At 49.1% G+C, this 16,851-nt stretch overlaps 2 protein-coding genes across 11 annotated transcripts in view; one reads left to right on the forward strand and one right to left on the reverse strand.

Annotated features, from left to right (window-relative positions):
* Window positions 1-504: 504 nt before the first annotated feature.
* Window positions 505-8,691, reverse strand: NKIRAS2 (NFKB inhibitor interacting Ras like 2). 6 transcript variants are annotated; one of them, XM_003813862.5, is made up of 4 exons: window positions 8,526-8,691; window positions 4,475-4,582; window positions 3,506-3,747; window positions 505-2,495 (listed from the first exon to the last, which is right to left on the reverse strand). In XM_003813862.5, the coding sequence occupies exons 2-4, from the start codon at window positions 4,566-4,568 to the stop codon at window positions 2,256-2,258; spliced, it is 576 nt and encodes a 191-aa protein (XP_003813910.1). In that variant the 5' UTR covers window positions 4,569-4,582; window positions 8,526-8,691; the 3' UTR covers window positions 505-2,255. The 6 variants fall into 6 exon arrangements, with proteins under 6 accessions (XP_003813910.1, XP_063455115.1, XP_003813912.1 ...); XM_063599045.1 differs by having other exon boundaries at window positions 3,674-3,747; window positions 8,526-8,659; XM_003813864.5 differs by lacking the exon at window positions 8,526-8,691 and adding an exon at window positions 5,878-6,080.
* The window catches only part of DNAJC7 (DnaJ heat shock protein family (Hsp40) member C7), a 40,769-nt gene continuing 32,592 nt past the window's right edge, over window positions 8,675-16,851 (forward strand). For 2 of the 5 annotated variants that reach the window (XM_055100943.2, XM_003813859.6), the window contains exon 1: window positions 8,680-8,812. In XM_055100943.2, the coding sequence (XP_054956918.1) occupies window positions 8,736-8,812 (77 nt within the window). In that variant the 5' untranslated portion in view covers window positions 8,680-8,735. Of the gene's footprint in view, window positions 8,813-8,973; window positions 9,113-16,851 lie in introns of those variants that run through there. The other 3 variants (XM_055100944.2, XM_055100945.2, XM_063599044.1) reach the window with 3 other exon arrangements.

Consider the following 16,851-nt stretch of genomic DNA (forward strand, 5'->3'; position numbering starts at 1 on the left):
TCTTGGCTCACTGCAACCTCTGCCTCCCTGGTTCAAGTGATACTTGCTGATAAGCCCAGTCTTAATATTGAAGGAGTAACTCATTCCTCAGAAGCTCTTCTTAGCCTTTCTCTGACTTCCTGAACCCCAACTCTTGGAGGGCGGGTGTGGGTCTCCCTCAGACTATGGACTCAGCTAACACCGAACCCCCCCCAGAGCTCCCAAAGGAAGAGCTTTCCCCTACAGCTTCCCACTCCAAACTGGTCCTTGCACTAAATTCAGCTTTCCCTTCTCCCAACCAGTCCCTGCCACTGTGAAGCTGAGTGTTGGGAGGCAGTCTCACATGTACTTGCAAGACCCATTTTCATGCTGTCAATGTCAATGTCACAAACTCCTTTCCACTGCAGCACTGCCCCCTCCCCACCTCACAATATGGGACCCTGCCAGTATCCCCCTGTATCTTTTTTTTGTTTTTTAAAGACATTTCCAATGGGAGAACCAGAAAAAGGGGGAGGGGAGGGAAACTTTTTGATAACAATTGTGGTTTTATTGTGTCCAATCAATGCATCAATAAATGAACTTGAAGCCCAAGCCTGTGTGTGTACTAATTCCACTCACCTAGCCCCGGGCACCTGCCCCACTCACCTCTGGCTTTGAGAAGGGGCGTGTGTCGGTGGTTGCCTGGCTGCAGTGTCTCACCTAGGCTAGGTGTGCACCTTAGAAGCACAAAGCGGGCACAGTTGTGGGTAATAAGCTTACTCTGCAGGCCGCTGGGTGTGTGCCCACCCTCCTGAGCCCCGAAAGAGGACCTGTCAGCTCCTGAGAGGCTGCTACGGGTTTGCCTTGTTCTGTTCAGGCATCTGAGGTAAGAAGGAGGGACCAGAGGAGCACCTTGTCCAGCCTTCACCGTGAGAGCAGGCATATAAATATAAATACAGGTAACTTATAAATAGAAGTCCAGCTCTGAGCTGAAAACCACAGGCAGGATAAAGAGCAGCCTCCAAGAGCGAGGCTGGCGGGCTGGGCACTGAGCAGCCACTCTGGTGACTGACAGCAGGTAGTGCACTCCTGCCCCCTGGTGGCTGGAGGGAGCGGCAGATCCCAGCCTCCAGGGCTGGTTGGCATAGCACCTTAAAGAGGGAGAAGCCATTGGCTTTACAAAATCAAGAGAACTGGAAGGGATCTAGGAGATCATCTAAGCAACTCTGGTCATCTTACAGATGAGAAACTGATGCCCAGAGAGGGGAAAGGTCTTGCTGGGTCACAAAGTGGGCTGGCGACTCATAGCCCAGTTATTCTATTCCATCTCAACCAGTGAGGCCCATCTGCTCCCTGAGCAGGAAGAGGAAGTAAAACAATTGGTAGGGGTGGGGAATTTTTTTTTTTTTTTTTTTTTGAGATGGAGTCTTGCTCTGTTGACCAGGCTGGAGTGCAGTGGCACGATCTCGGCTCACTGCAGCCTCCGCCTTCTGAGTTCAAGCAATTCTCCTGCCTCAGCCTCCCCGGGTAGCTGGGATTACAGGCATGTGCCACTACGCCCGGCTAACTTTTGTATTTTTGGCAGAGATGGGGTTTCACAATGTTGGCCAGGCTGGTCGTGAACTCCTGACCTCAAGTAATCGACCCGCCTTGGCCTCCCAAAGTGCTGGGATTACAGGGGTGAGCCACTGAGCCCAGCCAGGGGTGGGGGATTTAAAACAGAAAACTACACTCCCAGGAGGCCAACTTCTTCCAGCCAAGAAAAGGACAGGAGAAAGGTCAGGGTGAGGGATGAGGAGACGCCTAATGCCAGTATAGGAGCATATTTGTGTGTGCACAACTAAATGCATACACACAATACCTGGACACCCTTTTTCTGGAGTCCAGGCTGGTGCCATAAGTGTGTGTGTGTCACTGATGGGAAGCCCAGAGGGTGGGGCCCCTACCTATAACAGGAACTCAGACCCAAGAAGGGACACTGCTGCGTGGTGACTCTGCTTCCTGTCTGGGGCAGCTGGAAGGGACAGTGACCCACAACTGCCCCAGGAGACAGTGGAGCAGATCCTCTAAAAGCTGGGATGGGGAGTAGGCTGGGAGGGCTGAGGAAGGGGATGTCAACCAAGAGTATTTGCACTTCCCAGAGGTGAGAGGGAGCAAAGTGGCTGGGGCGTGGCCTGGCGGGGAGCTCCCTGGCTGACTGGGAAAGACAGCTTGCCCTCTACTTTGCCCTCAACACATCTACCAGAGCCCCAGGCACTGAAATGGGGCTGGGATCATGAAGGAGGAACGGCAGCTCTTCAGCCATCCAAGGAGCCGCTGCCCTTGTTCTTCCGGCTGAGGGGGAAGGCAGACTTGCTCTGGGGTTGCGTCATCTTGCTGGCCAAGTAGACAAAGGGCTCCAGGAGGGAGCGCCGGTCCGCTACTGACACCTCCCACAGCTTCACCTTCTCTGACTTGGCCCAGTGCTGAGCCACATCTGGGTCTACACGCCGCTGCTCCTGTAAGTCACACTTGTTGCCAAGGACCACGATGGTGACCTGGGGAAGAGGGACAGAGCATAGGCCTGTGAATGTACCATAGAACCAGGAATGGACATGGGGGCTGGCAACCACCTAGGAGTTCTACGAGAGGAAAGCTCAATGGCTGATATCTCATCTCTTTCTAGATTCCATACCACTCATTGTGGGGAAGGAGATGGTTGCTTTTTTTCTCTTTCCTCTGTTCAAATTCTGGCCTCCATCTAGCCCTCCTTTTAGGAGTTCTATCACCAGCTCTGTATTGCCCATACATGCTCATTACTAGCAGTCAGTTTCTGACTCAACAACAGGTGAGGAAGCACTCCCAGAACGCTGCAGCTTACTGTGGGATTCTGGAGAACAGAAGGGCCTTCGTGGCCAGATGCAGTGGCTCACGCCTGTAATCCCAACACTTTGGGAGGCTGAGGCAGGTGGACTGCTTGAGTCCAGGAGTTTGAGACCAGCCTGAGCAACATGACAAAACCCCATCTCTACTAAAAATACAAAACTTAGCCAGGTGTGGTGGCGTGCACCTGTAGTCTTAGCAGGGGGCTGAGGCAGGAGGACCACCTAAGCCTTGGGAGGTTGAGGCTGCAGTGAGCTGTGATCATGCCACTGCACTCCAGCCTGGGTGGCAGAGTGAGACCCTGTCTCAAACAAACAAACAAACAAACAAAAAGAAGGGCTTTCATAGCTAAAAGCACAGAACCATCAGGAAGGACAACTATGTGGGGACTTCATACAACTAAGTGGGGGCTTCATACATTAGGTCAGTGACCCCTTCAACAACTAAATGGGGGCTTCATACATTAGGTCAGGGACCCCTTAAACCACAAAGAGGCCTCTTTGGTTGAGCAGACTCAACATGCAGCCAACCCTGAGGGTAAAGATACCCTCAGTGGCCTCCACCCCACCTCTGGCTCCTAACTCACCTTGGAGTGAAGAATGGAGCCATGCCAGGCTTCCCAAACCAGCCCTCCGCCCAAACTCTCTGACCACTGAGGCTCCCACCAGAAGCCTATGCCACACACCTCCTTCTTGTCCTTGGATTTGTCAATCTCCTTCTTGAGCAGCTCCACACGCTGAAAAGACTCTCTGCTATCTGTGCTATAGACCAGGACGTAGCCATCAGTGCAAGAGAAGCAGTGTCGGGGCAGTTCGGCCCCATCTCGGAGCCCCCGGGTGTCATAGAAACGCACCTGCTCTCGCACCCCCCGGTCTGTCTCAATGGAGCCCACGTAGATGTCCTCCTGCGTCTCGATCATCTCCGAACCTGGTATAAAATGAGAAAACTGTCTGAAGTGGAGAGAGAGATGGGAAATGTGAGTGATGAGAGCATCTTAAGGCTGACCAAATGGGAAGAAAGGAATGTAGGGGGCTGAGGAGGCCAGAGAATTGACAGCCTGGCAGGACTGAAATGATTTGGGTTTAGGGGAACGAACATTAATTTCTTTCTTTTTTTGAGACGGAGTTTTGCTCTCGTTGCCCAGGCTGGAGTGCAATGGCGCAATCTCGGCTCACCGCAACCTCCACCTCCCGAGTTCAAGCGATTCTCCTGCCTCGGCCTCCCGAATAGCTGGGATTACAGGCATGTGCCATCACACCCGGCTAATTTTGTATTTTTAGTAGACACAGGGTTTCTCCAAGTTCGTCAGGCTGGTCTCAAACTCCCGACCTGAGGTGATCCACCCGCCTCAGCCTCCCAAAGTGCTCGGATTACAGGCGTGATCCACCGCACCCGGCCAATGGACATTAATTTTATGCTAATTCCATGCTAAGCACAAGTGTGACATGACAGCTTCTCTTTCCTATCTTGGACATAGGGCTTTCTCCCTCCGGATTTGTTCAGTGTTGTAGAGTTGATCTGTTACAATGTAAGTTTTATTCTTCCAGGGGCGAAAACCACCAGGAGCAGCTTTTAGCCTGTGTGTGTTGTGATCAAGTCCTATTCCTTATTTTTCAACTTCTTCCACTGTTCCTCCCCCTCCAACAACACTCACCCACTACATGGTTCCCATACAGAAGCTGCTCCAGGATTGAAGTTTTGCCCACAGACGCCTGGCCACACACGACCACCTTGCAGCTCTTCCCCATGCTTAGTTTTCAACCTTGAAGAACAGAAGCACGCTGGGTAAGGTGAGGAAAGAAAGCATCAACACAGAGGGCAATTACTAGCAGATGTTTTCTGGTGGACAAAAACCAAAACCAAAAAAAACAGAAGGCAGAACGTCCATAACTGAGAGTTCTAAACTGAATGTATAGTTCTAAACTGAATGTATAGTTCCAGGGTTTCAGCACCATCCCAATGCTAGTCAGAGGAAACGGATGTCTCCGTGTCTACTACTGGATGGTAAGCTGTTATTTTATTCGTCTTTGTTATCCCCAGTACCTAGCCAGTATCTGTCACAGGGCAGGTGCTTGGAAATGCTGCCATAAAGGGAGAGGAGAGTCACTGGCCACTGGGCCAGGTTCCCTTCTGTGCGCAAGATGTAGAGGACCAATTAGTAAAGGGAGCTCAGCCCAGCTTCCTCTCTTTAACCATGACCCCATGGAGAATTAAGCAGGAACAGTGTTTTGTGTGGCTGTCTGAAGCCATCTGCTCCCTGGGGGGACTGAGCAAATAAAAAGGATAATCTGGGGCAGGGCACGGTGGCTCACGCCTGTAATCTCAGCACTTCGGGAGGCCGAGGTGGGCGGATCACAAAGTCAGGAGTTCGAGACCAGACTGGCCAACATAGTGAAACCTCATCTCTACTAAACATATAAAAAATTAGCCAGGCGTGGTGGCGGGTGCCTGTAATCCCAGCTACTTGAGAGGCTGAGGCAGGAGAATCGCTTGAACCCAGGAGGCGGAGATTGCAGTGAGCCAAGAATATGCCACTGCACTCCAGCCTGGGCGGCAGAGCAAGACTGCGTCTCAAAAAAAGACAATCTGCATTCCTGTACGACTCATCTGGACAACAATCAATTCCCTCTAAACTCCAGTCAAGTCTATGGCTAAAATGAACATAAGACAAGAGAGAAAAGAATGAAGAAACCTACGGAAAAAAAGGCTTCAGAAAGGACATACTTTTTGCTGCCCTTGGACTGACAGACACAAAAGAGAAAGCTCAGATACAGAAACCCTAAGAGGTCCCAGACAGATATCTCCCCGAAGGCAAACTTCCAAACACAAGCCCCCCAAAAGCTCCAGACAAAGATCCCCCCCAGAGAGCAGAGATAGATCACTCCCAAAGACGGTCCCTAACAGAAACCTCTCCAGGGGAAGCTCCTGACACAGACCCCCTCTCCATATAGCGAGCTCCACAATAAAGGACACCATAAGAGTGGGCCAGAGGGGCCTCCGCCACAGATTTTCTCACGGGGGAGCCCCCAGAGGGAATGAGAGGCAGAGACCAGCCACCTAAAGCGGCCCGGAGGCGGAGGCCGATCCTAGCGCCGGACGAGCCTCGCCTCCCAGCTCCGTACCTCCCGGGGCCCCCGCAGCACCAGCGGGCCCTCCGAGCTCACGGGGACCAGGGGAGGGGCAGCGCCGCCGCAAAGGCTCCAGTCTTCCTCCAGAGTCGGTGTAGGCTCCTCCAGGCCCCGCCCCCGCCGCCTGCCCGCTCCCCAGCTTCCGTCAGGCAAGACGAATTCCGGCAGCGGAGACAGAGCGCGGACCGCGCAGCTCCCCCAGAGGCCGGCGGGAGAATGACGGCCAGGACCTGGCCTGGGTGTGCGCGGGAGCCCAAGGTTCTAGACTCCCTGGACGCGGGCCGCTGGGTGTTCTGGTGTCTCTGAGGCCCAGATGTTCTCTCTGTAAAGGCGATCAGAGTACAGTAACTCTTCGTTTACTCAATCATTTATTCGTCAAATGTTTTCTGAGCATCATCTGTCTGTGCCAGGTGCAGGGCCATATACTGAGAGAAAGTGGACGAGTTAGACATGGTGGCTGCCCATCAGAACTCACGGTCTAGAGAAGCTAGATGTCTAACAACTACTGAGGTGCTGTGGGGCACAGCAAAAGGGCATTTAACTTTGAGTCAGCAGACACTGAAGGGCCTGGGGGAAAGGGTGTTCTAGGGTGGAGGAAACGGCTACAAGTCATGGCATTTTCTGAAACTATGAGAACTTGGGTTCAATATTGGTGGTAGAAAGGACCTAAATATTGGTACTCAAATTAAATTATTAAAAAAAAGAAACAGATAATCAAAGGCTTTGTGTGGTAGGCCAAAGAGATCAAATTGACGGCAATGGAAAGCCATTGCCAATGAAGAGACATGATCAGTCCCTGAGGAAGGTCACTCTGGCAGAAGAGGGAAGACTGAACAGAGATGAAATTAGAGACCGATTAGGAGACTATTGATGTATTCCAAGTTTTTTTTTCTGTTGTTTTGTTGTTGTTGTTGTTGTTGCCGTTTTTGAGACAGGGTCTTGCTCTTTTCTCCGTGCTGGAGTACATTGGTGTGATCATAGCTCACTGCAGCCTCTAACTCCTGGGCGCAAGTGATCCTCCTGCCTCAGCCTCCCAAATAGCTGGTACTACAGATGCATGCCACCACACCCAGCCTATTCCAAGATTTAAAAAAATGATGAGCGCCTGAATCGGGATGGAAAGGTGGAGATAGATTTGGGAAATATTTGGTAGGAGAATCAACAAAACTTGGCAACAAATTGGAAGCCAAGAGTGAGAATGGTTTAATCCATTTAACAAGATACGGAATTTAGGAAAGATAATAATTACATCCAACATTTGTTTTTCCTGTTGTTGAGGTGTGGGTAGACAATGAAAAAGTTAAATTTAAACATGGTAAGCCTTGGGGATTTGTGAAACATACAAGAGATATCCAGTAGATAGTTGGATATACAGCTGTGGAAGCTGAAGAAAGGTCTAGGTTGGAGATATGAAGAGTTGAGAGTCATCAACAGATGGAAGTAAAGCTGTGGGAATAAATGAGTTGCCTTAGATAGAACATAAAGTGGGAAGATGGTGAGACAGGTTGGCTAGCATTAGACTGGACTATGAGCCACTGGCAGGCAGGGCAGGTGGTCTGTAAGTCTTGTGCCCTCACAACCTAGCACAGAGTAGGCGTTTTGGAAAGGGCTATTGAGTGATTGGCTCAACGAATGACCCCTCCTTTCCAACCTAGTGAGCTTGTCCTATCCCTCCCTACTCAGTGGTCGCTGTGGTTTCAGCTCCCTCCACACTGGGATAGGCAGAGTATGAGCATTGGCACATGCTGTTTTCCTGGAACAAACAGGTAAATCCTTTTAAAATTCCTTTGCCCTCTTCTTATTTTACTCTTAGCTTTACATTGTAAAGCTACTCCTCATACTCCTCCAATTTAACCCCAGAAAGCTCCAATTTAATTCAGCTCCACAAATAGTCGTTTGGGTGAGGGAATAACAACAAAGACAGTTAAACTGTGCCCTTGTCCCCTATGAATTCTCAATCCAGACCGCATTCGGCAAGGCAAGCATGATGAGTAGAGAGTTTATATAAGAGGTGGGAGTACTGGGGACACAAGAGCAAGGACCTCACCCCGCGAGCTTCCTTATAAACTCCAGGGCAGGGTCTGGGGCGCCATGTGTCAGCTTTCCTAGGCTTAATGCTGAGATGGCACTCCCAGGCGGCTGACATGAAAGGAGCCTTGTAAAAGGGTCAGCGTCATTAGGGTGATGAACCAGTTGGTGTTTGGAGATCCGGAGTGGATGAAAGGCGCAGGGTGAAGACGCCCTGCGTTCCCCTGGCTTGATTGGGCAGGGCTTCCAGAGAACGATGAAAGCTGGGGGAACTGGGCTCAAAGTGTCTCTTGACTTTCCCGGGAAGAAGCTGTGGACACACTCCAAGGTCGGAAAGGTAGCAGTGGGGACTCCTTCCCTACAGAGTCTTGGGTCACCTGGTCCCCACGCAACCCAGACTCCACGGAGCCTTTCAGGAAGACTCTCTAGGATTGGAAGTTGCTATGGCAATGAGGCTCTTGGAATACTGAAAACAGCCAAGCCCTAGAGAGGCTACCACCCGTACACCCCGCCTTCCCACCCACGGGTAAAGTGGCGCCGCCTACGCACCGGCACAGCCCCTGGGCTCCCGCCCCGGCGCGGAGACCACCGTGGACATCCGGGGGCGGGAGGCCGCTCTGGCCCCAAGCGGAGCCTCTCTCTGGTAGACGAGCCCGAGGGAGCCCTTCTGGGCGCGGCGCCGCTGAGCTGCTCTATGCTCCAACCGGAAGTGCTCTTCACCGCCGGCCTCCCACCCAGCTCTCTGGTCCCGGCGGTAAGATGGCGGCTGCCGCGGAGTGCGATGTGGTAATGGCGGCGACCGAGCCAGAGCTGCTCGACGACCAAGAGGCGAAGAGGTAACCGGGTAGCAGGGTAGTAGAGGAGGCGACCTGCAGCTCCGTGGCTCAGGGAAACTCGTTCCTGCCATGATGCAGCCCCCAGCTGTTGAGGCGATGCCCCGCCCTCCGCAAACACCCCCCCATCTGAGATCAAGGCCGGATGGACCCCCTGAAGGGGCGCTCTTGGGGGTCGGCCTTCCTCTCCCGCTTCCGCCTGGCGTAGGAGCTGAGGCATGGCCTTGTTCTCCAGCTGAGAGGACGATCGTCCTTATAGGAGAGGCCGAGTCTCCGAGGGCAATTTCAGAGGTCTGGTGCGAGGTGGGGGAAGCGGCGCGGCGTCGATGACGACTTCCTTACATCGCCCCCGACCCCCGCCTTCTCTTGTTAACTTCTGTGCATTGTTGCCTGTCTGCACTTTCCGTCTCCAAAACCTTTGCCCTCCTCACCCCGTTTTCCCTTGTAATTATACCCCAGCGATCACTAGTCTGGGTTCGAAGTGATTGTGTGTCTCCATAATTGACCTGGTTGCCCCCGGTTATCCCAGAAGTCAAAGATGACAGAGAAAAAAAGGAAGAGCGAGGGGCTTATCTCGTGTTCTCTACGTCAGACTCCTCTTCCCCTGTCCTTCCTGGGTGATCTTTATCCTTCCCAGCACTGTTCTTTCTTAAGTTAAGCACCAAGGAAGAGGGCAACTGCTTGGGCGCTGTTGGCACTCCGAAGCAGCTGCAGTGGTTCGAGATTGCCAGTCGGACTAGCCAAGGGAGCTGCTGAGTGAGTGGTTTTCGAGAACGCTCTAGATTCTGGCAACAGTTAGGCCAGATTATTGGAAGTGGGGTTGGAACAGAGTTGTGGGTAGTCATACTTGTTCTAATCCTAAAGCAGAATTGACAAGAAGGTTCTAGAAGTTTGGAGCCCTTTCCTTATCAGCTGCGGGTTAGTCTGACCCTTTTGTTCAAGATGTCTACAGTGCCTTCAGTCTCTTTGCAACATACTTTATATCTTCATACCAAGCCCGTTGTGTCTTCAGGCTGGGTAATTTGAGGTGGTGATGTAGAATTAGTTCATGAGATCTGAAATCAGGATTCTGAGATTTTTACTATCTGATGAGTTCGAAATATAAGAAGTACTCGGACGCAATGAATAGTTATCAAGCTTGAGGGTGGTTACCACAGCCAGATCTCAAGTTCCTGATCTGCTGGGAGCTGAGGGGCCTGACAAAGTGTAATAGGCCCCTGGGATATCAGAGAAGCCAGGACACCAGAGTCCAGTCTCTGTTCTTAATTTTGAGCTTTCATGTTGTTCCTACTTCTTCCTAGATATTCAAAGCTAAGCATCATCAACCCTTATACATCATTAAAGAGCTGCACAATGGGAAACAAAATTCCTCCCAGTGCAGACGGAGCTTAAATTAATTGCAGAGATTTACTTGTATTTGGAAAGAGTTCAGTGGTTCTTTATACTGTAAATAGGGATTTGGCCATAGGTTATTTATTTATTTTTTTTTATTTTTTGAGACGGAATCTCGCTCTGTCGCCCAGGCTGGAGTGTAGTGGCGCGACCTCAGCTCACTGCAAGCTCCGCCTCCTGAGTTCACACCATTCTCCTGCCTCAGCCTCACCAGTTGCTGGGACTACACGTGCCCACCACCACATCCGGCTAATTGTTTTTTTTTTTTGTATTTTTAGTAGAGATGGGGTTTCACCCTGTTAGCCACGATGGTCTCGATCTCCTGACCTCGTGATCCGCCCACCTCGGCCTCCCAAAGTGCTGGGATTACAGGCGTGAGCTACTGTGCCGGGCCGGCCATAGGTAATTTTAAAAACTCACCCTACTCATTGTAAATCTCTGATGTAGAGTGTCCCTATTTTGGACTTCATTTCATAGCCTCCTATCTTAAGCAAATACATTTCTTCAATCACAGCCTTAGAGGATAGTCTATCATAAAATTGGAGTAAATGAACCTGAAGACATATAATAAAATAGGTTATGCTGTAATGTGACCACATCACACAAAACACGGTATTTGATAGCAGTACAACAAAATAAGGTAAACTACCTTATTTCATGGAATTTAAGTGTCATTACGCTGGGTGCAGTAGCTCACACCTGTAATCCCAGCACTTTGGGAGGCCGAGGCAGGTGGGTCAGCTGAGGTCGGGAGTTTGAAACCAGCATGGCCAACATGGCAGAACCCTGTCTCTACTAAAAATACAAAAATTAGCGGGGCGTGGTGGCACGCACATGTAATCCCAGTTACACGGGAAGCTGAGGCAGGAGAATCGCTTGAACTCAGGAGGTGGAGGTTGCAGTGAGCTGAGATCGGGCCATTGCACTCCAGCCTGGGTGACAAAGTGAGATTCCATCTCAAAAAAAAGTCAGTGATTGCAGAATGCAAATTATTTTATCTGTCACTAAGAAAATGTAACTGTAAATTAAACATGACAACATGCATTATTCCTGTAGTTCAAATAGTGACAGAAAAAAATTAATTAAAAAAAGAAAAAAGACTGGGCGTGGTGGCTCACACCTGTAATCCCAGCACTTTGGGAGGCCAAGGCGGGTGGATTACCTGAGGTCAGGAGTTCGAAACCAGCCTGACTAATACGGTGAAACCCCATCTACTAAAAATACAAAAATTAGCCAGGCGTGGTGATGCTGTAATCCCAGCTAGTCAGGAGGCTGAGGTGGGAGAATTGATTGAACCCAGGAGGCAGAGGTTGTGGTGAGGGGAGATCATGCTATTGCACTCCAGCCTGGGCAACAAGAGCAAAACTCCGTCTCAAAAAAAAAAAATCAATTAAAAAAAGAAAAAATGCATTCTTATCAGACTTTTATGTTTCTCATATATAGCACTGTTTTCAACAGACTTAAACATAGTTATTTATTATATACCACTTTTGTGCACAAATCAAAAGGAAAATTGGCTGGGTGCAGTGGCTCACACTTGTAATCCCATCATTTTGGGAGGCTGAGGTGGGCGGATCACGAGGTCAGGAGTTTGAGACCAGCCTGGCCAACATGGTGAAACCCCATCTCTACTAAAAATAGAAAAAATAGCTGGGCGTAGTGGTGGGCACCTGTAATCCCAGCTACTCGGGAGTCTGAGGCAGGAGAGTCGCTTGAACCCGGGAGGCGGAGGTTGCAGTGAGCCAAGGTCACACCATTGCACTCCAGCCTGGGCGACACGGTGAGACTCCATTTCAAAAAAAAAAAAAGGAAAATAAGTGAAATAAAAAAATCAGTTTAACTTTTTGCCATATCAGACATCCTTAGAAGAATAAACATTGGCCAGGCGCGGTGGCTTATGCCTATAATCCCAGCACTTTGGGAGGCTGAAGCAGGCTGATCACCTGAGGTCGGGAGTTTGAGACCAGCCTGACCAACATGGAGAAACCCCATCTCTACTAAAAATAGAAAAAAAAATTAGCCAGGCATGGTGGTGCATGCCTGTAGCCCCACCGACTTGGAGGCTGAGGCAGGAGAATCACTTGAATCCGGTAGGCGGAGGTTGCGGTGAGCCGAGATCGCGCCATTGCACTCCAACCTGGGCGACAAGAGTGAAACTCTGTCTCAAAAAAAAGAATAAACATTAGGCTCTGTTAGTATGAAAAAGCCTTGTTTATGTATGATTTTTCGAGTGCTGAAAATGGGATGGAGATTTAGAAGCTTTGGAGGGAGGTGGTTTTATGTTTTTCCTGTGTCCTGGATTCCTCTTGTGTGGCCATAGCAGAGGGCAGTGATAGGGGCATCCCTTACAAATGCCCTTTTACTGTCTGGCTTGGTTAGAGTTCTTTGGCCAAGTTCCTGCCTCTGTTGTTATGGTCCTCCTACCAGTTCATTTAGGGATCAAGAGTTAATGAGTCTCTCGGGTTGTTTTTGTGAGGTCCAGCTTTGTAAGGAGTCCTTCCTTCCTTACGTCTTGGCTTAAGACATGTCCTGCTGCTGCTAAGTTGTCACAGTCCCATAGGGGGGCAAAATGAGAGGAGCTTTTAAGACGGACTTCACGATTGCAGCATTTTAAATGGCTACATGTTTTATTTCCTTAGCTTTAGTGTTTCTGTAGAGAAAAGAGATGGATTTCAATTTTTTTGCATGTCACTCTGACAAAGTTCTGTTTCCCTTACAGCAGCCAAGAAACTAAAATAAGGCTAGGCTTAGTGGCTCACGCCTGTAATCCTAGCACTTTGTGAGGCCAAAATGAGAGGATCGCTTAAGCCCAGTAGTTTGAGACCAGCCTGGGCAACATAGTGAGACTTAGTCTCTATAAAAACATTTAAGGCTGGGTGCAGTGGCTCACGCCTGTAATTCCAGCACCTTGGGAGGCTGAGGCCAGTGGATTGCTTGAGGCCAGGAGTTCGAGACCAACCTGGGCAACGTGGTGAAACCCGCCCCCCATCTCTGTAAAAAAAAAATACAAAAATTAGCAGGGTGTGATGGTGCATACCTGTAGGCCCTGCTACTTGGGAGGCTGAGGTGTAAGTATCACCTGAGCTGGGGGAGGTCGAGGCTGCAGTGAGCTGTGATCACACCACTGCACTGCATCCTGGGTGACAGAGTGAAACCCTGTCTCAAAAAAAAGGATTGGGGCTAAAATAAAAGATATATTAGTTGGCACTCCAAAACAGATCAGGATTCTATGCATGAAGATTATTTCTCTTTGCTCACCAAAACAGGCAAAGCTATTTATGAGCCAGAGGGTTAAACTTCAGATGTTTCACATTTCAACTAACTTAAGGCTTTATATTTTCCTGGGAAGTTGCTGACTGCTTTACCTAATATGGGAATACCTGTCTTGAGTTAAGGATCTCTTGTTATATCTCCTGGGCTGGGAAACAGCTTGATCTCTATAGGGAGTCTTTCTTATGGTAAACTTGAGGGATTTCAAATTGTTTTCTTTTCTTTTTGACGGAGTCTCGCTCTGTCACCAGGCTGGAGTGCAGTGGTGTGATCTCAGCTCACTGCAAACTCCACCTCCTGGGTTCAAATGATTCTCCTGCCTCAGCCTCCCGAGTAGCTGGGACTATAGGCGTGTGCCACCACACCCAGCTAATTTTTGTATTTTTAATAGAGACGGAGTTTTACCATGTTGGCCAGGATGGTCTCGATCTCTTAACCTCATGATCTGCCCGCCTTGTCCTCCCAAAGTGCTGGGATTACAGGCGTGGGCCACTACACCCAACCTCAAATTGTTTTTCAAAGAGAAAACACTTACGTGTCTCAGCATATACCTAGTGTGACTGGACAACAAGATCTAAAAGAATCAAGGGATCCATAGACTTAAGAGTCAGGACATCCTTACCTGATTCCTTGAGCTGATAAACTTAACTTCTCTGTATCAGTTTTCCTGATGGGCACAAATAAGAGCAATTCTTATTAGGCCCTTACTACCTAGGTATTGTACACTCTTTGCGATTAGGATTTTGCCTTTTATTTCTCTATTCAGATTGTTAATGGGAACAACTGAACTCTGAATTCATGTCCCGGGTTTCCTGTAGTTGCTGTTCGTTTGCTGCAGCTTTGCATGGTGTTTTTGAGTTTGTGGCCTCACTTAACTGAAGAGCTTGTGGGCATGCCTCCCCAGCTTTCTTCCTTACCTGGTTTTAAATTCTTAGGAATGTGTCCTTCTAATCTTCCTCTTGAAGTTTCAGAGCAAGCACCTAGACATTTCAGTAAGCCTCCAAACTGAGTGGGAATTTATTTTTGACCTGGAACCCAAATCAGTGAGAAACACTATTTTCCTTTTGCTGTGCACTAAGTGTAGTCAGATGTGAAGAAATGGGAGATGGGAGGAGAAATAAGTTAAGGAAGGGATAAACCTAGGCATACAGAATTCTCAATACCGGCAAATTAATTGAACCCTGATACTAACAGATGGCAAAGTAGATAATCATAACTGGAGCAAAGGTAGAGTACAGAGAAAGGTTCTCTCTTAGTGCTTTAGTTCAGATCCACATGTTAACTAGTGCCAGAGAAACAAGAATTTTGAGAAAATATAGGGCCAAGTGAGTGGCAGTTGCTTAGAGTCCAGTCCACTCCCAACAAACAGAACTCTGATTGGCCGAAAGCCCAGCCTTATTGTACCTTCCAGCCAATCAGGGATTAGTTTAGTCATTGAAGTTTGTATTTTAATGGTTTTGAAAAGCTGAGTACTGGGCACTTGCTTTTTTATTCTTCAGGACTTTAGAAGATTGGAGAACAATAGTCAGCAGTTGCCTAGTTGCTTTGTGGCCTGATGCAGAGTCCCTCTGAGAGCCCATTGCTCCCTTACTGCACTAGTCTTTGGTCCCCTTTCTCCAGCACTGAGTGATGTGGAAGTTACTCAGAGGTCTTTCCAGGTATTCTTTTAAACTTTCGAAGTAAGAACAAAATTCAAAGTGCAGTTATCCTAACAGGCTATTCATTTTATTGGAGTGACACTGTTTTTCCTTCTCCCATTCGGATCAAAGTGGCAATTCCTATGTTTTACCCTCACCATGGGTAAGAATATGAGTGGTTGAGGCTTTTGAGAATGGTAATAGGAGGAATATATGACTCTCAGGTCTTATTCTGAGACGTGAAATTCTATTGGCATGTGACTTACAATTTGTGTGGGGAGGCCAGATTGTCAGATAAGCAGTGTTAACCATCTCTCTTGATTCTAATATTACTTTTGGAGAGAGTGTGAGGGGCAAGCAGGACCCTCTCTTGTTTTTGGAGTTTCTGTCCTGAGAGTTCTTCCTTGGACAGTTTGCCCTGAGACAGTTAACCACCTGTTGAACTAAGGAACCAAGACAACTTTGAGAAGTGAAATACCGTTGACAATCCAGGCTCCTCCCCACTCTAGTTCCCATCTCCACCCCACCCCACTCCACCCAAAAAAACTCAGGAAGCAGCCTTTATATATATATTTTTTTGAGACAGAGTTTCATTCTTGTTGCCCAGGCTGGAGTGCAATGGCGCAATCTTGGCTCACTGCAGCCTCCGCCTCCCGGGTTCAAGCAATTCTCCTGAGTCAGCTTCCTGAGTAGCTGGGATTACAGGCATGCGCCACCACGCCCGGCTAATTTTGTATTTTTTTTTTTTTTGTAGAGACAGGGTTTCTCCATGTTGGTCAGTCTGGTCTCGAACTCTCGACCTCAGGTGATCCACCCGCCTTGGCCTCCCAAAGTGCTGGGATTATAGGCGTGAGCCACTGCACCCGGCCTAGGAAGTAGCCTCTTTCTTTCTCTCTTTCTGTCTGTCTCTTTCTTTCTTTCTTTCTTTGTGATGGAGTCTTGCTGTGTCTCCAGGCTGGAGTGTGCAACGGCACGATCTCGGCTCACTGCAATCTCCGCTTCCTGGGTTCAAGCTATCCTCCTGCCTCAGCCTCCTGAGTAGCTGGGACTACAGTTGCATGCCACCATGCCCAGCTAATTTTTTATATTTTTAGTAGAGACGGGTTTCACCATGTTGGCCAGGATGGTCTTGATCTGATGACCTCAGGATCTGCCCGCCTCGGCCTCCCAAGTGCTGGGATTACAGGCGTGAGCCACTGCGCCAGGCCAAAGCAGCCTTTTCCTTAATTGTAGTTCCTCAGTTTTAAATTTTTGATGGGTGCTGGTGTCCCTATAGTGGGAGATGTCACAGAATAGGGAACCGAGGGATGGAAAATGGTGGGTTTGGGGATATGTTATGAAAACAAGCCTCTGGCTAATGCTGAAAAGCCAGTGACTTGTATCCTCAGAATGGTTTCAGAGAAGCATGTTTCCCAGAAGTAGCTTCATTGTTGGGTTTCCTCTCCCCAGGGATAAGTGAAGGTTAGGTAGATGTAATAGATTGTGACACCTCTCATTTAAGGACCTAAAATAAATTTCAAACTCACCGTTGAGACAAGTATTTCCAAGTGAATATGTTTCTGCCTGCAGTGATGGGATTTCTGTAGGGATTGAATTGGTTGCTTGCTTTTTCTTCCTTACTGAATAAGGCATAGCCAGCTGCATAGCCAGGCACAGCTTGCTGGCTGGTGTCCGTCCCTGCCTGAACAGTAGGGAGTGCTGCTGCTTTGTGTAGACAGTCTGTGACTCCTCTGGTGCATTTTG

The sequence above is a fragment of the Pan paniscus genome, chromosome 19 (genome assembly GCF_029289425.2).
Source record: "Pan paniscus chromosome 19, NHGRI_mPanPan1-v2.0_pri, whole genome shotgun sequence".
In the NCBI taxonomy this organism is placed as follows: domain Eukaryota; kingdom Metazoa; phylum Chordata; class Mammalia; order Primates; family Hominidae; genus Pan; species Pan paniscus.